The sequence below is a fragment of the Dermacentor albipictus genome, chromosome 6 (genome assembly GCF_038994185.2).
Source record: "Dermacentor albipictus isolate Rhodes 1998 colony chromosome 6, USDA_Dalb.pri_finalv2, whole genome shotgun sequence".
Taxonomy (NCBI): Eukaryota; Metazoa; Arthropoda; class Arachnida; order Ixodida; family Ixodidae; genus Dermacentor; species Dermacentor albipictus.
The window spans coordinates 6,490,458-6,506,955 of NC_091826.1; the positions used below are offsets into that span (position 1 = coordinate 6,490,458).

Consider the following 16,498-nt stretch of genomic DNA (forward strand, 5'->3'; position numbering starts at 1 on the left):
GTTTTAAAATTAAATTGTCCCCGCAGGGGTGTCTGTCGCCGCAGCAGGCGTTGGTGTGTTGCGACGCCACGTACCTGAGCACATGGGGGTTGGACCCTCCCGCGTCTAACCGTGTGCAGCTTTACCGTGTCCGGGGAAAAGGGGATCCTGGGGGTTGAGCCGATGCCAAGTGTCTGGACCTTTACGGAGCCTCGGCGAAGGCAACACACCTCTTTGGCCTCGGCTTTGCGTAGACGGCACCCCCGGACTGACCCACCCGGGGGAAATCGGTTGTTGCCTTTTCCTGTCTCCCTCTCCATTCTGCGTCTTTCTCTCTTCCTTTCAATCTTTCCTGTGTTCTCCTCTCTTCTATTTACTTCCGACTTTCCTGGCAGTGAAGGTTAACTTGTGTGGGTGGCCAACCTTGGGTACTCCAGATTGGGTTATAGTAACACCGTACAACTGGCGAGCGTTTGTCTTACTCGTAAGACTTGCTCCGTCCCCGTGTTGGGCTCGGTGGTGGGCGGTTGGCGCTGCTGCCGAACTCAAGACCCCTATATGGCTTCAAGTAAACCACTATCCCTTGATCGCCCTCTAAAAACATGGCGCATCGATGCAAGCTTCCAATTCTTTTTGAAAAACAATGAGGAACACTTCTCTAAGTACCATGTCATACAAAGTGAAGGTAACACGAGCGTGCGCAAATTTTCCTCCATCTTGGTGGCGAAATGCCTCGCAAACACGATAGGACCTGGCTACAAAGCCACAAAGATGTCCAATGGAGACCTGCTTCTTGAATTGAAGGATAAAACCCAATTCGATAAAATGAACGACTTGAAATGCATTGGCGATGTAGCAGTCACTGTGTCGGCACATTGAACCATGAACACAAGCCGTGGAGTAATCGCTGAAGACGATTTCATGGACCTTAGTAACGAAGAGTGGCTTGAAGGTTTTCAGGACCAAAATGTCATCAAGGTAGAAAGAATACTAATCTGCAGGAATAACGAACAACTTCGAACAAAGCACATTGTACTAGCCTGTGGTACCAGTGTGCTGCCTAGTACATTGGATGCAGGTTATATCAAAGTATGTGTTAGGCCATACATTCCAAATCCTCGATAGTGCTTCAAGTGCCAGAGGTATGGGCATGGATCCCAGACATGCCGAGGAAGGCAGACTTGCGCGAAATGCAGCTCGAATGAACGTCCATCAGACACTTACGCCTCATCTCCACATTGTGTGAACTGTGATGGAAGCCATCCAGCCTACTCCAGGACATGCCCTAAATGGAAGAAAGAAAAAGAAATCATTGCACTAAAGGTCAAAGAATATATAACATTTCCAAAGCAAAGAAACGTCTTTCATACTTAGATCACACAAGCTTTCCTGAGGTGGCGCAACGGGGGGCAGCATCACAAATCCCTTGGGAGTCTACTGCGGTCACTGATAGTGGTCCAGGAATCACTCCGCCTGCCCCCCCGGTGGCAGCAGCAAGTGCTGCTCCATCAACATCGAAGGTGGGCCTGCAGACCTCGGTTCCACAGGTCCCAAAGCTAAACCAAACTCCACGACCGGGGACGCAAGTTTCAGCGCCTAGTTCACGATCCTCCAGCACCTCAGAGAAGGTCATGGAGGTCGAACAAAGAACCCCGGCGTCATCGACGCCAAAATATAAGCGCTCTCAGGAGCGCGCTAGGAGGGATAAAATTCCTGTAACTACTCTGAAAAAGGGACCGGTAACCCGAACGGTTACCGTCCTTGTATACATATCTATCTATCTTTAACACATGCTCTTGAACAAAGACAACAAAAATCTTCCTCGATGTGGCTACACAAATCAGTGGAATGCCAGGGGCCTATTCAAGAATCTAGATGATGTCAAAGATCTACTCGAGGAATATTAGCCACGACTGTTCTGTGTTCAAGAAACTCATTTAAAGTCGACACGCAAGAACTTCTTGAGACAGTACATAGTTTTCCATAAAGATAGAAATAACGGTAATTCTTCTTCAGGTGGTGTGGCAATCATAACCCAAAAGTCAGTAGCATGCCAGCATGTATCACTCCAGAGTTCATTTGAGGCAGTGGCTGTTCGGGTTATATTGTTCAATCAACTTATAACTATTTGCTCCATATATATATCGCCTGATGAACGGTTTGACTCAGCAGAATTTGAAAAGCTGATTGACCAGCTTCCTGAACCCTATATAGTAATTGGAGATTTTAATTCTCACAGCACATATTGGGGTCATTCGAGATGTGATGCGAGAGGATGAGCAATAGAAAAGTTCCTTCTTTCATCGGGAGCCTGTCTATTTAACAATACAGAGCCAACTTTTTACAGATCTACACATAACACATACTCATGTATAGATTTAGCCATAGGGTCAGCATCACTTCTTCCATACCTGGAATGGAGAGGCATTAGCAATCCATATGGGAGCAATGACTTCCCAATACTCCTAGAAGCAACAAAGTGGCACGATGGACCAGCTTACACAAAAAAATGGAGACTTCATAGTGCAGACTGGTCGAAATTTAGAAACGTATGTGAACTGTGCCTGGAAGATGTGGACCACCTAGATGTAGGGAAACTGGCCAGCTACATCACTGAACACTACCTCTGTTCTGCTCAAAACTGCATAGCTCAGTCCTGCACAGATAAAGTCAATCCAAAACCGTGGTGGAACAAAGATTGTGAAATTGAAAAGAAACATCAGAACAAAGCATGGAGCAGATTTTCACGCTACCCAACAACAGAAAACCGAATAAATTTTAAGCGGTGCAAAGCAAATGGCAGCTGTATTCGCCAAATATTCAAAAGAGAAAGCTGGACACTCTACATATCCTCAATAAACACATACACGGATGTTAGCAAAGTATATAACAGGGTACGTAAACTAAAAGGACAACATCCAAATCCTTTTCCTCTCATAACTGGCTCTGGTGATTCAATAGAAGATGAAGCAAACACTCTTGGCAAGCACTTTGAGAGAGTATCAAGTTCGGAAAATCATTCCGAAAAGTTCCTAAACCGTAAAAGAATAGCTGAAAATATTCCTCTGCGTCCAAACAAGTCATCAGAAGGGTACAACAGGCCATTAACATTCCATGAACTCAACCTTGCCCTAGGCTCTTGTGGTAGCTCGGCTCCAGGTTCTGACACAATAACGTATGAAATAATCAAGAACCTGCCTTGTGACACCCTAAACTGCATCTTAGGTCTTTACAATACGATTTTTGCAACTGGTCATATACCTTCATCTTGGAAAGAGGCAATAGTCCTACCAATACTCAAATAAGGCGAAAACCCTTCCTTAGTTAACAGTTACAGACCAATTGCACTCACTAGCTGCTTACTTAAGGTATTTGAAAAAATGATTAATCGTCGCTTTGTGTTCTTTTTAGAATATAATGGTATATTGGACCCTCGCCAATCTGGCTTCCAAAGAGCGAGGTCTACAACTGATAATCTTGTTCTCCTTGAATCATATATACGTGATGCATTTGTACACAGCCAATACTGTCTATCTGTATTCTTTGATCTTGAGAAGGCATATGATACTGCCTGGCGATACGGTATTCTGCAAGACCTGTCATCCTATGGAACTTGTGGTAGTATGCTGAACATTTTGCAAAATTACTTATCTGAAAGAAAGTTCCATGTAAGAATTGGCAATGTACTATCACGCACTTTTATTTAAGAAAACGGTGTACCACAGGGAGGAGTGCTAAGTTGCACACTTTTTATAATCAAAATGAACTCTCTCCGCTCTGTTATACCATCCATGGTGTCTTATTCTGTCTATGTGGACGACATCCAAATCAGCTTTAAATCTTGCAACCTGTCCATATGTGAACGCCAGATACATTTGAGTGTTAATCGGCTCACAAAATGGGCAGACGAAAACGGGTTTAAATTCAGTGCAGAAAAGACTTCCTGTGTGCTGTTGTCTAGACGAAGAGGGGTATGTCCTGACACTTGCATTACGATGCATGGGAGAAGCCTGGTAACTAGAAAAGAACAAAAATTTCTGGGTGTAATCTTCGATAGTAAGCTAACCTTCGTGCAGCATATACAACAGTTGAAGCTGAAATATTTTAAAACTATGAACATTTTAAAGATTTTACCTCACCAGTCATGGGGAACAGATAGGTATTGCCTCCTATCTCTTTTTAAAAGCCTTGTGTTGTCATGCATAGACTATGGATGTATTGTTTACCAGTTCGTTTCAAAGACAATACTTAAGCTACTCGATCCTGTCTATCACTTAGGGATCTGCCTAGCACTTGGTGCCTTTCGTACGAGCCCTGTCCAAAGTCTTGTTGAACTTTGAACCCATCCCACCTTGGGAGCAATGTACAGTCACCTGTGACTTGTCCTTTACAGAACTTAACAAAAAGAGTTGTCCAAGTACCCTCATCCAACAACATTTTTTAGCCCTTGAAGACAAGTATAAATCTATGGCATTTATCACTGATGCTTCAAATTCTGCAACTTCGGTATCATGTGCAGCCCATGGCCCAAACTGTTCCAAATCTAAAACCTTGAATAACCATAGCAGCATCTTTACAGTGGAAGCGTACGGTATCCTGATCGCAGTTGAGTACATAGTACAACACACAATACAAAAGTCTATAATATACACAGATTCCTTAAGCGTTGTCACAGCCCTGTCTTGTGGCAAAGCAAGCTGAAACCCTGTATTAAACCAGTTCCTTAAATGCATTCACATAGCGTATAAACAAAATCCTGCTCTTGTTGTATGCTGGGTGCCAGGCCACTCTGGCATCGCAGGCAATGAAATGGCGGACAAAAATGCTGGACAAGCGGCTCATCAAGATACAATTGATGTAAGCTGGGTACCTGGTGTAGATATGAAACCTGCGTTACGAAAGGTGCTCTGTAATCATTGGCAAGCTGAATGGGACAAGTAAATTGAAAATAAGATGCACCTGTTTAAACCGAAGTTAACCAAATTTTTTCCACTGAAGCTTGATAGACACACCGAAGTCACCCTGGCACGACTCAGAATAGGACACAATTATGGCACACACAAACACCTCTCAACTGCAACTGACCCACCGACATGCACACGTAGCGGTGAGAACCTAACCGTCCTACATGTCCTCATCCAATGTCCTGAACTTCACCGAGAGTGAGTGGCTCATATTAGTGAACTTTACTCACACCATATGCCCCCCATACCTCGATGTTCTTATCAGAGGATGCACTTTTTAACTTTAACTTGAGCAAGATTCAAGTTAACTTTCTAGACATCATCTCATTCCATCCTAACCGTCAGATCGGGCCTCAGAGGTGAGGTACAATCTGATGCACAATAGTATGTCTGAGCTCTTGCACTTTTTGCATAAGCAAGAATTGTAAAGCATGGGACTCCGACAATAAAGAATAATTTAACATGTGTGCCTGTAGCCAACACATTTAAGGCCCTATGTTTATCTTAGTAATTATTTTAGAATTGATGCACTAGTATTCATAAATTTATCTTACGTGTAGGCCTCTATACAGCCTTTATTTTTAAGTCGTCTTAAACTCGCAATTTTACTTAAACCAAAACACATGTCCTTGCGCTCTTTGGCCCTAGATGCCCTTGTGCCAATAAACTTCAATCATCATTAAAATTAAGTTGTATCAGAATATAGGCAGGTAGATAAAAACATATGAGATGCAGGCATGATCATTTCCAACGATAATTTGAACAAATGAGAAAACATGATTATGTCATAGGGAAACTGGGAAAAAAGGTATATGGGCTGGAGCAACTATTCATGCAGGGACCGAAAAAAAATTTTTTTTTTCATGTTGTTACAACATACATTAGACATGTGATCAGCAGTGCAACACGCCATAGCCACAGCCAAGCTAACAGATTTCAGCACAAAAGTTATCTGAATATTTTCAACTAACCTTAACTACTTTTTAACCTGAGTGTATGTGGTTCCACCTTTTACTTTTGCAATGTTTAGTCACTGCATTCAAGGTGAATGGCATTCCACGTGCGATAAAGCTTGGGGAGTTCATCGTTTTCGAAGGCCATGTTCCACAAAGCTTGAACTACAAAACTTTAATTATATCCCCCAAACGATACGGCATCTTAAGTAAATCTTCAAGAAACCCAATATGACATACTGCATACATATCTACAATGTCAGTATGTAATGTCCATAAATAATCTAATTCTAATATTCAATGAATGCCAATAAATAATTTACTTTAATATTTCCATAGAAATTTACTATGTATCAGTGATTACTAATTGGTGCGAATTTCTTAAAGTGAGGTTGTCCGGAACATAGACACCCCAGCATTTAATGTCATAGGGAGTGCAAAATAAATCATTGTGCCATTACCTGTTCAGCTGACAGTGATTAATGTTTACGAAGGACTGTAAACACTGTTCTCACCTGTGTCAGAATTTCCGACATTGAGTGAGCGCTTCAGCGTGTGGCTGTGGTGTCTGTCTGCACATGCAGTTTGAAGGGGTGCCATTCTTCCCGGATGCAAGCCGCTACTGGGCCATAGTGGAGAAGTACAAGGTGACCCAGTTCTACACAGCACCCACAGCCATACGGGCCCTCATGAAGTATGGCGACTCCTTCGTTCGCAAGTGAGTTGCACCTTTTTCTGGCTACAAACTTGACATTGATGACAGCTCGGGGGAAGTTTTGCGTTGCAGCTCTTATCTAAATATATGGCAGTGAAGACACTGTTTTCCTGGTCGTCCACTCAGCCAATTTTGGCAAGATTTATTGTAATTTTAAACAACAAAGTTAGGACCTGCTAACTTCTGAGAGCAGATATGTTGTTTAGGCCACAAGTTTCATTTTTCTTTTTTACAAATATTGCTAGAAATTAAAAAAATTCAAGAAAAGTGAAGCATGAAGTTTGCTGTTATAGCAGTAATGCCATATGTACTGTATATCACAGTTGCATGAACTGCATCCATTGGGAACATAAAGCGGATAAAAATTTACATATTAATCACTCTTATGAAGTGTGCTAGTATTTTGGGAATAGGAATTTTGCAAGACTCCTATAACTGGTGAATCGATTCCTGTTTTATTCTATTCGAAACTATGCATGTGTGCAGCCTGCCATTGCTGAGCCACTCTTTTTATGCTGTTGCGCACAACTGGTTCAATGATGTGCTCATGCAGTACAGTGGGGCAATGGGGAAGAGGGACCTTTCACGGGAAAGGGCAATGTAACCCTAAGCATTTGCAAGTGTGCTCATATTCACCAAGCTTGCTCCTAAGAGCAGTCGTCCATTGACCAGCATTTGTGCACCCATCACCCATGGTCGGGATTTCCACTATAACAGAGACCCTTTCCACAGTAATGGCCAATCATGAATGGCATGTAAGAGTTTTGTGAATACAGGCAGGAGTCATTATTTTTTTTAATCACTCGATTAATGGAACTGCTCTGAAATATGAAAGACGGCATACATGAATATGATCAGAGTACATAAATATTCTTGTTTGTCTGTGCATTTGTTTTGAGGACATTAAGGCAGTTTGCTAAAGCTCCTGTACTGGCAAAGCCTCAGAAACTTGCCAATTTCAACAAAAGCTCTAGTTTTGCGGAACAAGTAGTGCAGTGCCTGAGATCTGTGGTGTACTCTCCGCATGGAGCAGGACCACCTGTTGGTACAAGAACTGTTTGCAAAATCCACTTGTGAGGGAACTGTTGGCCATATTTTGGATGTTGTGCAGAAGCTGCAATTGTAACTTCTGCTGTGCAGACATGACCGAAAGTCGCTGCGCATTTTGGGAACTGTTGGTGAGCCCATCAACCCAGAGGCCTGGCTTTGGTACCACAAAGTGGTCGGCAATGGGACTTGTGCTATTGTGGACACCTTCTGGCAGACAGAGACGGTATGGTGACTAAATATTTATTTATTTAAACAATACTGCCACCTTGTATGATATCATAGCAGGAAGGACATGTACTTAAGTATGGTGGAACAAAAATATCGGATAGAAAATAAAAAGTTCATGTGAGAAAAATTTGAAATGCTTAGGAGGCCATAATAGGGGCACACATATTTTAACATGTACATGTAACAGGGAAGCCAATACTACTAAAGATGTTTGTACCAGTTGTCTAATTGCTTTGTGTCATACCTGTGCAACTAGGTACAGCTAATGAGGGATCCTAAGAGGACAAACAAGGAAAATAGAAGGGTTCTGCAAAAAGCTTCTAAGGTGATGGTAGATTCGTGAAAAAGAATGCAGCATCCTGTACCACCAACTAACTCTTTCGTTACCACGCCTATTCAAATCGATCACCGGTGATCGATGCTTTAAACGGCCGATTTCGACATGTTGGAATCGTTTCTCGTGCAGCTAGCGCCATCCAGTGGTTAGTCTAGGCAGTGCACTTGTAGAACCAGTTTAAATTTTCCCGCTCTGGCGACGTTCTGATTTTTGATGCGCCTTTTTGAGAACTAATGTGCGCGTGTTGTTGCAAAAGGGGGCGTGGCGGCCGCGCTTGAGAAAAAATACTGCCACTCGTGGTAATTCAGCATTAGCGTGAAATTTTTGTGATCAAAAGGCTCCCAGCAAGTCAAATATTGAATCATATTGTCGGCTTTGTTATCTGGCGGCGTTGAGTGGGGATAATTACCCGAAAATGACGCCAGCTATTCACTAGTGAGCTTTGACTTGGAGTTCGGGTCGTTTTATTCCACGAAAACGCATTCCTGAAGGTCCGCCTCATGTCCAACATGTATACCTAGCCTTTACAGCCAGTTTGCAGCAGTTTTGGTTTCGCTTCTCTTGTTAAATCCGCCAGAGGGCCGCATCCGGTGTTACTATCGCAACAACGCCAGTCGCTCCGGTCTCTGCCATGGCGTCGTCGTCGGACGCAACTGCGCCGCGCGGAAAGCGTTCTGCTCGAAAGTATTCTTCACCCGCACCTGATTTTAGTGACGAGGATTCGAGCTTCGAGTCCGAAGATGACAGTACTTCTGCTTCAAGCTCTGACGGCGACGATGTTTCGAGTCAGCCCGGGACATCCGCAGCTGCTCACCGGTGAGTTACCTTTACGGCCTTGAGCAGTCACCAGCGTCGCGCGCGCTTATCTGCCGACCTTTGTGCACAAGCTTAGAGCTATTCTTGCTATCTGCAGGGTCCGTACGTCGCTAGGCCAGGATGTGCTGCCATCGGCTGTGAAGAAACTTCAGTTCACGCCAACAAGGCCGCCCGGAGCACATCTCGGCCCAGCACTTCGGAGCAGCGCAAGACGCTTTACAACGGTGCGCGATTTTTTCCTCCTGTTCTTCACCGCAGAAGTAATAAATACTATCTGCAAGAACACGAATAAATATGCTTGGATGCATATTTTGGAGCTTCCAAGCTATGCTGAAAGAGATGGGTCGTGGAAGGAAGTGACTCCCGACGAATTAGTGAAGTTCATTGGACTGCTCATTTATAGGAAAGGAAAGAGAAGGAAAGAAGAGAAGAGGCGGCGTGTGGACTATCATCCCAATCGAAAAGCCGGTGCTGATTGACGACTATAATTCCGGGATGCTTGGAGTTGATAAGTCGGATCAGCTGATTGCATCCTATAACGTTTTGATGAAGTGCGTGAGGTGGTGGAAGACGCTCTTCTTTCATTGTATTGACATGGCTGTTGTGAATAGCTTCATTCTTTTTCAAGAGCACCGCCAGCAACACCTCTCAACACCGGAATTGCAGAGGAGCGCCCACTTCGACCAACTTTCTTTTCGGATGGAGCTCACCCAACAGCTGCTCGAGCTTGATGATGAAGAGGTTCCCAGAGTGCATCCTGTCCCAAAAGAAGTGCCGCACCATCCGCAAAAGATGCCGAAAAGGCGAAACTGAAGGATGTGCTATCAGGAACGCAAAATCGAACAAAAGACAAACGTTTTCTGCGAAAACTGCGAAGTGCACCTGTGCCTCACGAAAACGCGCATCTGCTTCACCGCATGGCACGAGCGCTGAAGCTGTTCCCGGTCTTTACTTTTTTTTATGTAGCTGAAGAACGGCGCGGTACAGAGAATTAATTTTTTTAGACAGTATTCCTGAGTCATTGATCTTCAAAATGTATATTCTAAATTTTCTTTCTTAATAATGTGTATGTAGATATTGTGCCTTTTCTTTCTTGTTTTTATCAACTCGCCACAAAAATGGCACTTTTCCGAATTTTTTGTATGTTCCCTAATAAATTGTTTGCTTTGTAACTTATGTTTTTGGAAAGAGCATTTCATTATGTGCAATTTGGCATGCTGCAACGTGTTCTGGAATATTATTTGTACTGGCAAAAAAATTTCTTCCGAGACCTATGAAAAACGGCCATTTTCTCGCGGTAACGAAAGAGCTAAGCAGGGCAGCCGCCCTGCCTGCTGAGAAAACCAGGAGGCCAGCAGTCAGTAGTAGTAGGAGTAGTGGTGGTGGTGGTGGTTTTTGGCTGTAAAATAAAATCGCAAAAGGAGATATGAAATGAAGGACTGCGTGAACCATAACTGTCTCACTTCCCAGTGGACACCTGAACTGTCCCACCATCATTAGAGGCAAATTCATGAAAAAGAAAGTTGATGTCTGCGTGTATGTAGCATGAGCTACACATGTTCTCTCTGTCTCTTGTGAAGCTTGCTTCCAGAGGGTTCTGTGGGGGTTTTCCTAGCAGCTGCATGCTGCATTCAGATGGACACTAGCTTTCCTTCTGAGGCAATATGCATGTCAGATATAGCTTTGTCTTTGTCAGAATCTGTACCAAAGTTTCATTTGGAGGGCTGTAAACAGAAGGCATTTCATTGCTTCCATCACCTGTGAAATCAAGAAGACTACTTCCTTTAATCCCATCAATTGATACCTGAACATAACCACGTAATATGTGAATACGTAAGTTAAGAACTGTGCAACAAGCAATGGCAGGAAAAAATATATGTGTAACATTTAGGAACTGGAAGATGGCAGTGTGAATTACAGAACAAACGAGGGTAGGTGATACTCTAGTTTGAGGTTACAGGGACGCAATAGAGCTGGGCAAGCCATGTAATGCATAGGGCAGGTAACCAGTGGTCTACTAGAATTACAGAATGGGTGCCAAACACAGTTGAGGATAAGGGAGAGATGATTGTTGCAATGAAATCAAGAAATTTTGCATACTGGCATGAGGAGAGGCCTGCAATGAACACAACAACAGGCTGATGATGACTTTCCATCGGTTAAAAATGACCGTAATTGGTGACTGAAGTGATACTCCTACTGTTTCGTCCACAGATTTGTGATGTTGATTACATGCTGTATAATTTTCCTTATATCCATGTGAATGCAGCTTGAAGCTGCAAGAGAAGGAGGAGCTAATACGTTGGACTATATATTACTCAGAAATGTATAGATTTTGTTATTTTTTTTTGAGGTTGTCGCTTTTCCCCCTGCAGTCCATTAGTGGAAGACTCGACATTTAGTTTGTTATTATGAACAATGAGCAGCACCTGCTCATGAATATTTCAATAAGACTTGAGGCCAGGTGAATTAGTTATGACCGGTTGAACACATTTATTGAGGTAAATGTAAGACAAGACTCATTAGAAGAGGGCAGAATGACCACTCTTATGAGGTGGTTAACATTACAAACATAACAAACAAGAATGACTGTCTTGTCATCTTCTTATGTGTATTTATTTATTTATTTATTTATTTATTTATTTATTTATTTATTTATTTATTTCATGTACCCTCAGGGCCATTGGCATTGGAGAGGGGAGTGGTTCATGGTTGCATTTATACTAGTCTGTGCCTGTTATTCGTTGACTAGTCATGGTGGTTGCTGCATGGAATTGATGTAGCACACCCTCTGCTCTTCTTTCCAGGGAGGTCATGTGTTGACACCCTTACTGGGAGCCACACCAAAAATATCGGATAGAAAATAAAAAGTTCATGTGAGAAAAATTTGAAATGCTTAGGAGGCCATAATAGGGGCACACATATTTTAACATGTACATGTAACAGGGAAGCCAATACTACTAAAGATGTTTGTACCAGTTGTCTAATTGCTTTGTGTCATACCTGTGCAACTAGGTACAGCTAATGAGAATGATCTTCTTTCCAGGGAGGTCATGTGTTGACACCCTTACCGGGAGCCACACCAACCAAGCCGGGTTCTGCGGTAAGCTCGCCATGAAAGCATAAAAGGCCAGCATCTACATTGTATATTTTGAGCAAGGAACCACTGATTACACGTGTGGTGACACTTGCGGACTTCCACTATTCACCTTTGTGTGTCTTTTGTAATCAGCGGAGGAAGCTTTCTGCTCTTTTATGCAAAATCTTTGGCAGCCAACATTAGTGAAAAGTGCATCGAACTGTATCTGCAGCAGCGAGCCCTGCAATGTTGTGCACTAATGTGCTGAGCATAATAATTTATAGTACTACTAGATTCCTTTGGTGTCAGTTGCTCATGCTTGAATGGTCGCATCTTTAAAGACATATAGCTTGGGCACCAATAATTTCAAGCTTTCTATTTTTGTGAGCTTCAGAATTGATGCCATCATCTTATGCTCTCCACGTGCAGACATTTCCATTTTTCGGAGTGGAGCCTGCTATTGTTGATGAGCAGGGTAAGGAGCTGGAAGGAGAGGCCGAAGGCTACTTGGTGAGTTTTTTGGGTCACTTGGCGACAGTTGCATTTATGTTGTGCGTGGTATAACTCAATTATTAGTTGTTGTTTTTTTCATCTTCTTACCACTTTTTTACACATATACACTGAGAACCAGGAGGACCCAAATGGTACCAGTTGGAAGCGGTTTAGAAAACCAGTCCTGCTCATTAGTTGATTACACTGTCCTATGCATGTAAGAACACTATCTTGGTACAATAGAATGTTTTGGCTTAGTGTTTAGACTAGTGGTACTGGTTATAATGATAAAGTGGTATTGGTAATGGTAGTACTGCCTGTGTACCATCATGGCTGTTACTACTATACCATTAATACCGGCTGCTAATAGAGGGATTAAAGCAAGCAGCCCGGTTCAGGCCTCTTCTGAATCCCACATCCTGATTGGATGGGTTGTCATGCATAATGAGAGGCTTGGGAGAGTTTTAATGAGCATCTTCAGATGCTGTCACTGTGCAGCTGCTTCTTTAATATGCAGCAGCACGGGCATCGTTAACAAATGGTATGGTGTTACCACTTGTACCACCATTGCGAAGCACCAATTAACCTGGCACCGATTAGCTGACAGTCATGCCACTGGCAATTTGGCATGAATGGTAACAGTTGGCAGCACTGTTGAACACCACAGGCGTCACGAGAACGTGACGCCTGCGGCAACAGGGACGTTCCACGTCCGCCGCCAAGGTCTGTGTGTGGTGGCGCTGGCTAACACTCCCAGGGTTTAATAGTACACATAAATACCCAAGAAACTGGATGGGGAAACAGCGCCGCGGTAGCTTAATTGGTAGAGCATCGCACGCGAAATGCGAAGGTTGTGGGTTCGGTTCCCACCTGCAGCAAGTTGTTTTTTCATCCACTTTATTTTCCATTAATTTATCGTTTCTTCATTCCATTTATTAAGAACAAAGTAATTTCCCCTATGTTGTCCTTGGTGTCAGTGTTTGTTGGCTTCTCATGATATGACTAATAAAAATCGGGCCCCTCGGTTAACCCCCTTTCTCCTCGTTTACTCTTTCAGTAGTACTTTCTCACCGTTTTTTCTTGCTGTTTGACTGCTTTTCAGATTTACTTCTGGTTGAGAGTTCAGTGCCGGAAAATTAAGTTCTTTGCAGACCTGCATAGTGATGCTCGCTTTTTGTTGCACAGGTATTCAAGAGGCCTTGGCCCTCTATGATGCGAACGGTCTACAATAACCATGTTCGATTTGAGACCACATATTTCAAGAAGTTTCCTGGTTACTACTGCACTGGTGATGGTGAGACAGTGCCCCTTTATGAACTCACACTTATCTAGGGATGAGGCAGCTGATAAATCCATGTTCATGCTCTATACATATATTGCATATCATAAAGGTTATTCCAACATTTCCCTGTTATCTGAAAAATAACTCTCCCTTTGACAACAAGAAAATGGAAAATTCTTTAAAGTTGTAAATATGGTAATAAAGTGCCTTAACGACAAGTGTGCCTTTAGTTACATGGTGAAGACATTTTTTATAGGCAATTTGGATTCAAGATGTGTCCAAATACCTTTGGCAGCCAGTAGGTAGCACTCAAAACGCCCCCATTATTGACAGAATTTATTACAGTGAAGAACACACATGTACATTTAAGGTTGTCTAAGACATCACATCATACCATCTATGGTTGTGGTGAGAGTGTTCTCTGACTTTCCTTTGAATGTTGCTTATGCCGCTGGTCCATCCAATGTCTAATTACACTGGAACCACTGCCTCAGTATCACATTCATTTCCGTTTTTGCTTGTAATCTTTTTGCGCACATTGTTGTTTTGCTGTTACAGCACATGCACTGTGATCACTGCAGCACACCAGTTACTTGACGAGGGTTTTTACAAATTTTGCTTTCGCCAGTAAAATATTTGTGCGGGTCCTTATGATGCTGCCTTTGGTCAAGACCACAGTTGTATATGCACCGACACGTAGAGCGTTTGTACACAGGTGTGTAATTGCAGGGGCACGCCGAGACAAGGACGGCTACTTCTGGGTCACTGGCCGCATGGACGACATGCTCAATGTTTCGGGCCACCTGCTCTCCACGGCCGAAGTGGAGTCGGCGCTCATCGAACATCCAGCAGTGGCAGAATCTGCAGTGGTCGCGCACCCGCACCCTGTAAAGGGCGAGTGCCTCTACTGCTTCGTCGTACTCAAAGATGTAAGTTACACTGCAGCTTGTAGTATATTGTGCACTCCATTTGAAAGCTAGTGAGCTTGCCTGCATAGGAGACTGCCCCGGGAAAGCACCACAACCTGGCACTCCTTCACTGCAATGCACTTCTTGCGTCAGTGCCACCTCTGCGACAATTCGCTCTGCTTGCTCAGTGGCTGTGGCATTCTGTTGGTGAGCGCAAAGTGGCAGGTCCAGTTCCCAGCTGCTGCACATCAGCAGGGCCTCTTGCACTGCGCATTGGGCCTGCACTACCCCGCGTTGGTAAATATTCATTCAAGGCACTCTGCTACAGAGTGTGCCGTACTCATCGATCGATCAATCGGTGAACTAAGCAGACATGTTATTATTGGCCTCACACCTCTCGCCAACTGTGCCTACGACAGCATGACATGGTTGTCACTTAGACACCAAATTCAGAGGCCCTGCCCTATCTACCTTTTACTTAGGCTTTAGCTTCTTAATACACACGTCCACCACAGTGCTACTAACAACAGCAATGCATTAGCACATGGCAGCCGCTCCTGTTACTTTATTTACAACTGACTCCTCGCTGACGTCCATAGGAGCCATTTGGGACCTCAAAAGTATGAGTGAGGTCAACAAGTGGGTCAGGGAATTACCCTCCCCCCCTTCCGCACACGCATGCACGCACACACACTGCACGCAAGCTGCTGCTGCCTGCACTTTCATTCAGTCATCATTGTTTGTTCTTTATCTACACAAATTGACACAACACCTGCAGGCTTGGTGTGACGCCTGTCACCAGCAAAAAATGCCGAGAGCGAGTAGGACTACACTAATCCAGGTACAATCAATTTAGGAAGGCCCGCTAAGCTTCAACAATACACTCCTCCACCAGAACAGGCATTGGCCTCCCTGGTGCAGTATTTGGCCACCCTCTCCCACATCATCATCATCATCATCAGCCTGGTTACGCCCACTGCAGGCCAAAGGCCTCTCCCATATTTCTCCAACCACCCCGGTCATGCGCTAATTCTGGCCACATTGTCCCTGCAAACTTCTTAATCGGATCCGTCCACCTAACTTTCTGCCGCCCCCTGCTATGCTTCCCTTCCCTTGGAATCCAGTCTGTAACCCTTAATGACCATCGGTTATCTTCCCTCCTCATTACATGTCCTGCCCATGCCCATTTCTTTTTCTTGATTTCAACTAAGGTGTCATTAACTCGCGTTTGTTCCCTCACCCAATCTGCTCTTTTCTTAACCCTTAACGTTACAACCATCATTCTTCTTTCCATAGCTCGTTGCGTCGTCCTCAATTTAAGTAGAGCCCTTTTCGTAAGCCTCCAGGTTTCTTCCCCGTAAGTGAGTACTGATAAGGCACAGCTATTATACACTTTTCTCTTGAGGGATAATGGCAACCTGCTGTTCATGATGCGAGAATACCTGCCAAACGCACCCCAGCCCCATTCTTATTCTTCTGATTATTTCTGTCCCATGATCCGGATCCGCCGTCACTACCTGCCGTAAGTAGATGTATTCCTTTACCACTTCCAGTGCCTCGCTACCTATTGTAAATTGCTGTTCTCTTCCGAGACTGTTAAACATTACTTTAGTTTTCTGCAGATTAATTTTTAGACCCACTCTTCTGCTTTGCCTCTCGAGGTTAGTGAGCATGCATTGCAATTGGTCCCCTGAG

General features: G+C 43.8%; 1 protein-coding gene and 1 long non-coding RNA gene across 2 annotated transcripts in view; both read left to right on the plus strand.

Moving 5' to 3' along the window:
* LOC135901422 (acetyl-coenzyme A synthetase-like) overlaps positions 1–16,498 on the plus strand; it is a 54,986-nt gene that overhangs the window by 27,853 nt on the left and 10,635 nt on the right. Inside the window, exons 8-13 of the mRNA XM_065431206.2 lie at positions 6,481–6,614; positions 7,752–7,884; positions 12,089–12,145; positions 12,551–12,631; positions 13,799–13,907; positions 14,625–14,824. Coding sequence (XP_065287278.1) covers positions 6,481–6,614; positions 7,752–7,884; positions 12,089–12,145; positions 12,551–12,631; positions 13,799–13,907; positions 14,625–14,824 — 714 coding nt within the window. The remainder of the gene's footprint in view (positions 1–6,480; positions 6,615–7,751; positions 7,885–12,088; positions 12,146–12,550; positions 12,632–13,798; positions 13,908–14,624; positions 14,825–16,498) is intronic.
* On the plus strand, positions 8,235–10,218 carry LOC139060752 (uncharacterized). Its single transcript, XR_011515020.1, has 2 exons — positions 8,235–9,042; positions 9,140–10,218. It is a non-coding gene; the product is annotated as an uncharacterized lncRNA (long non-coding RNA).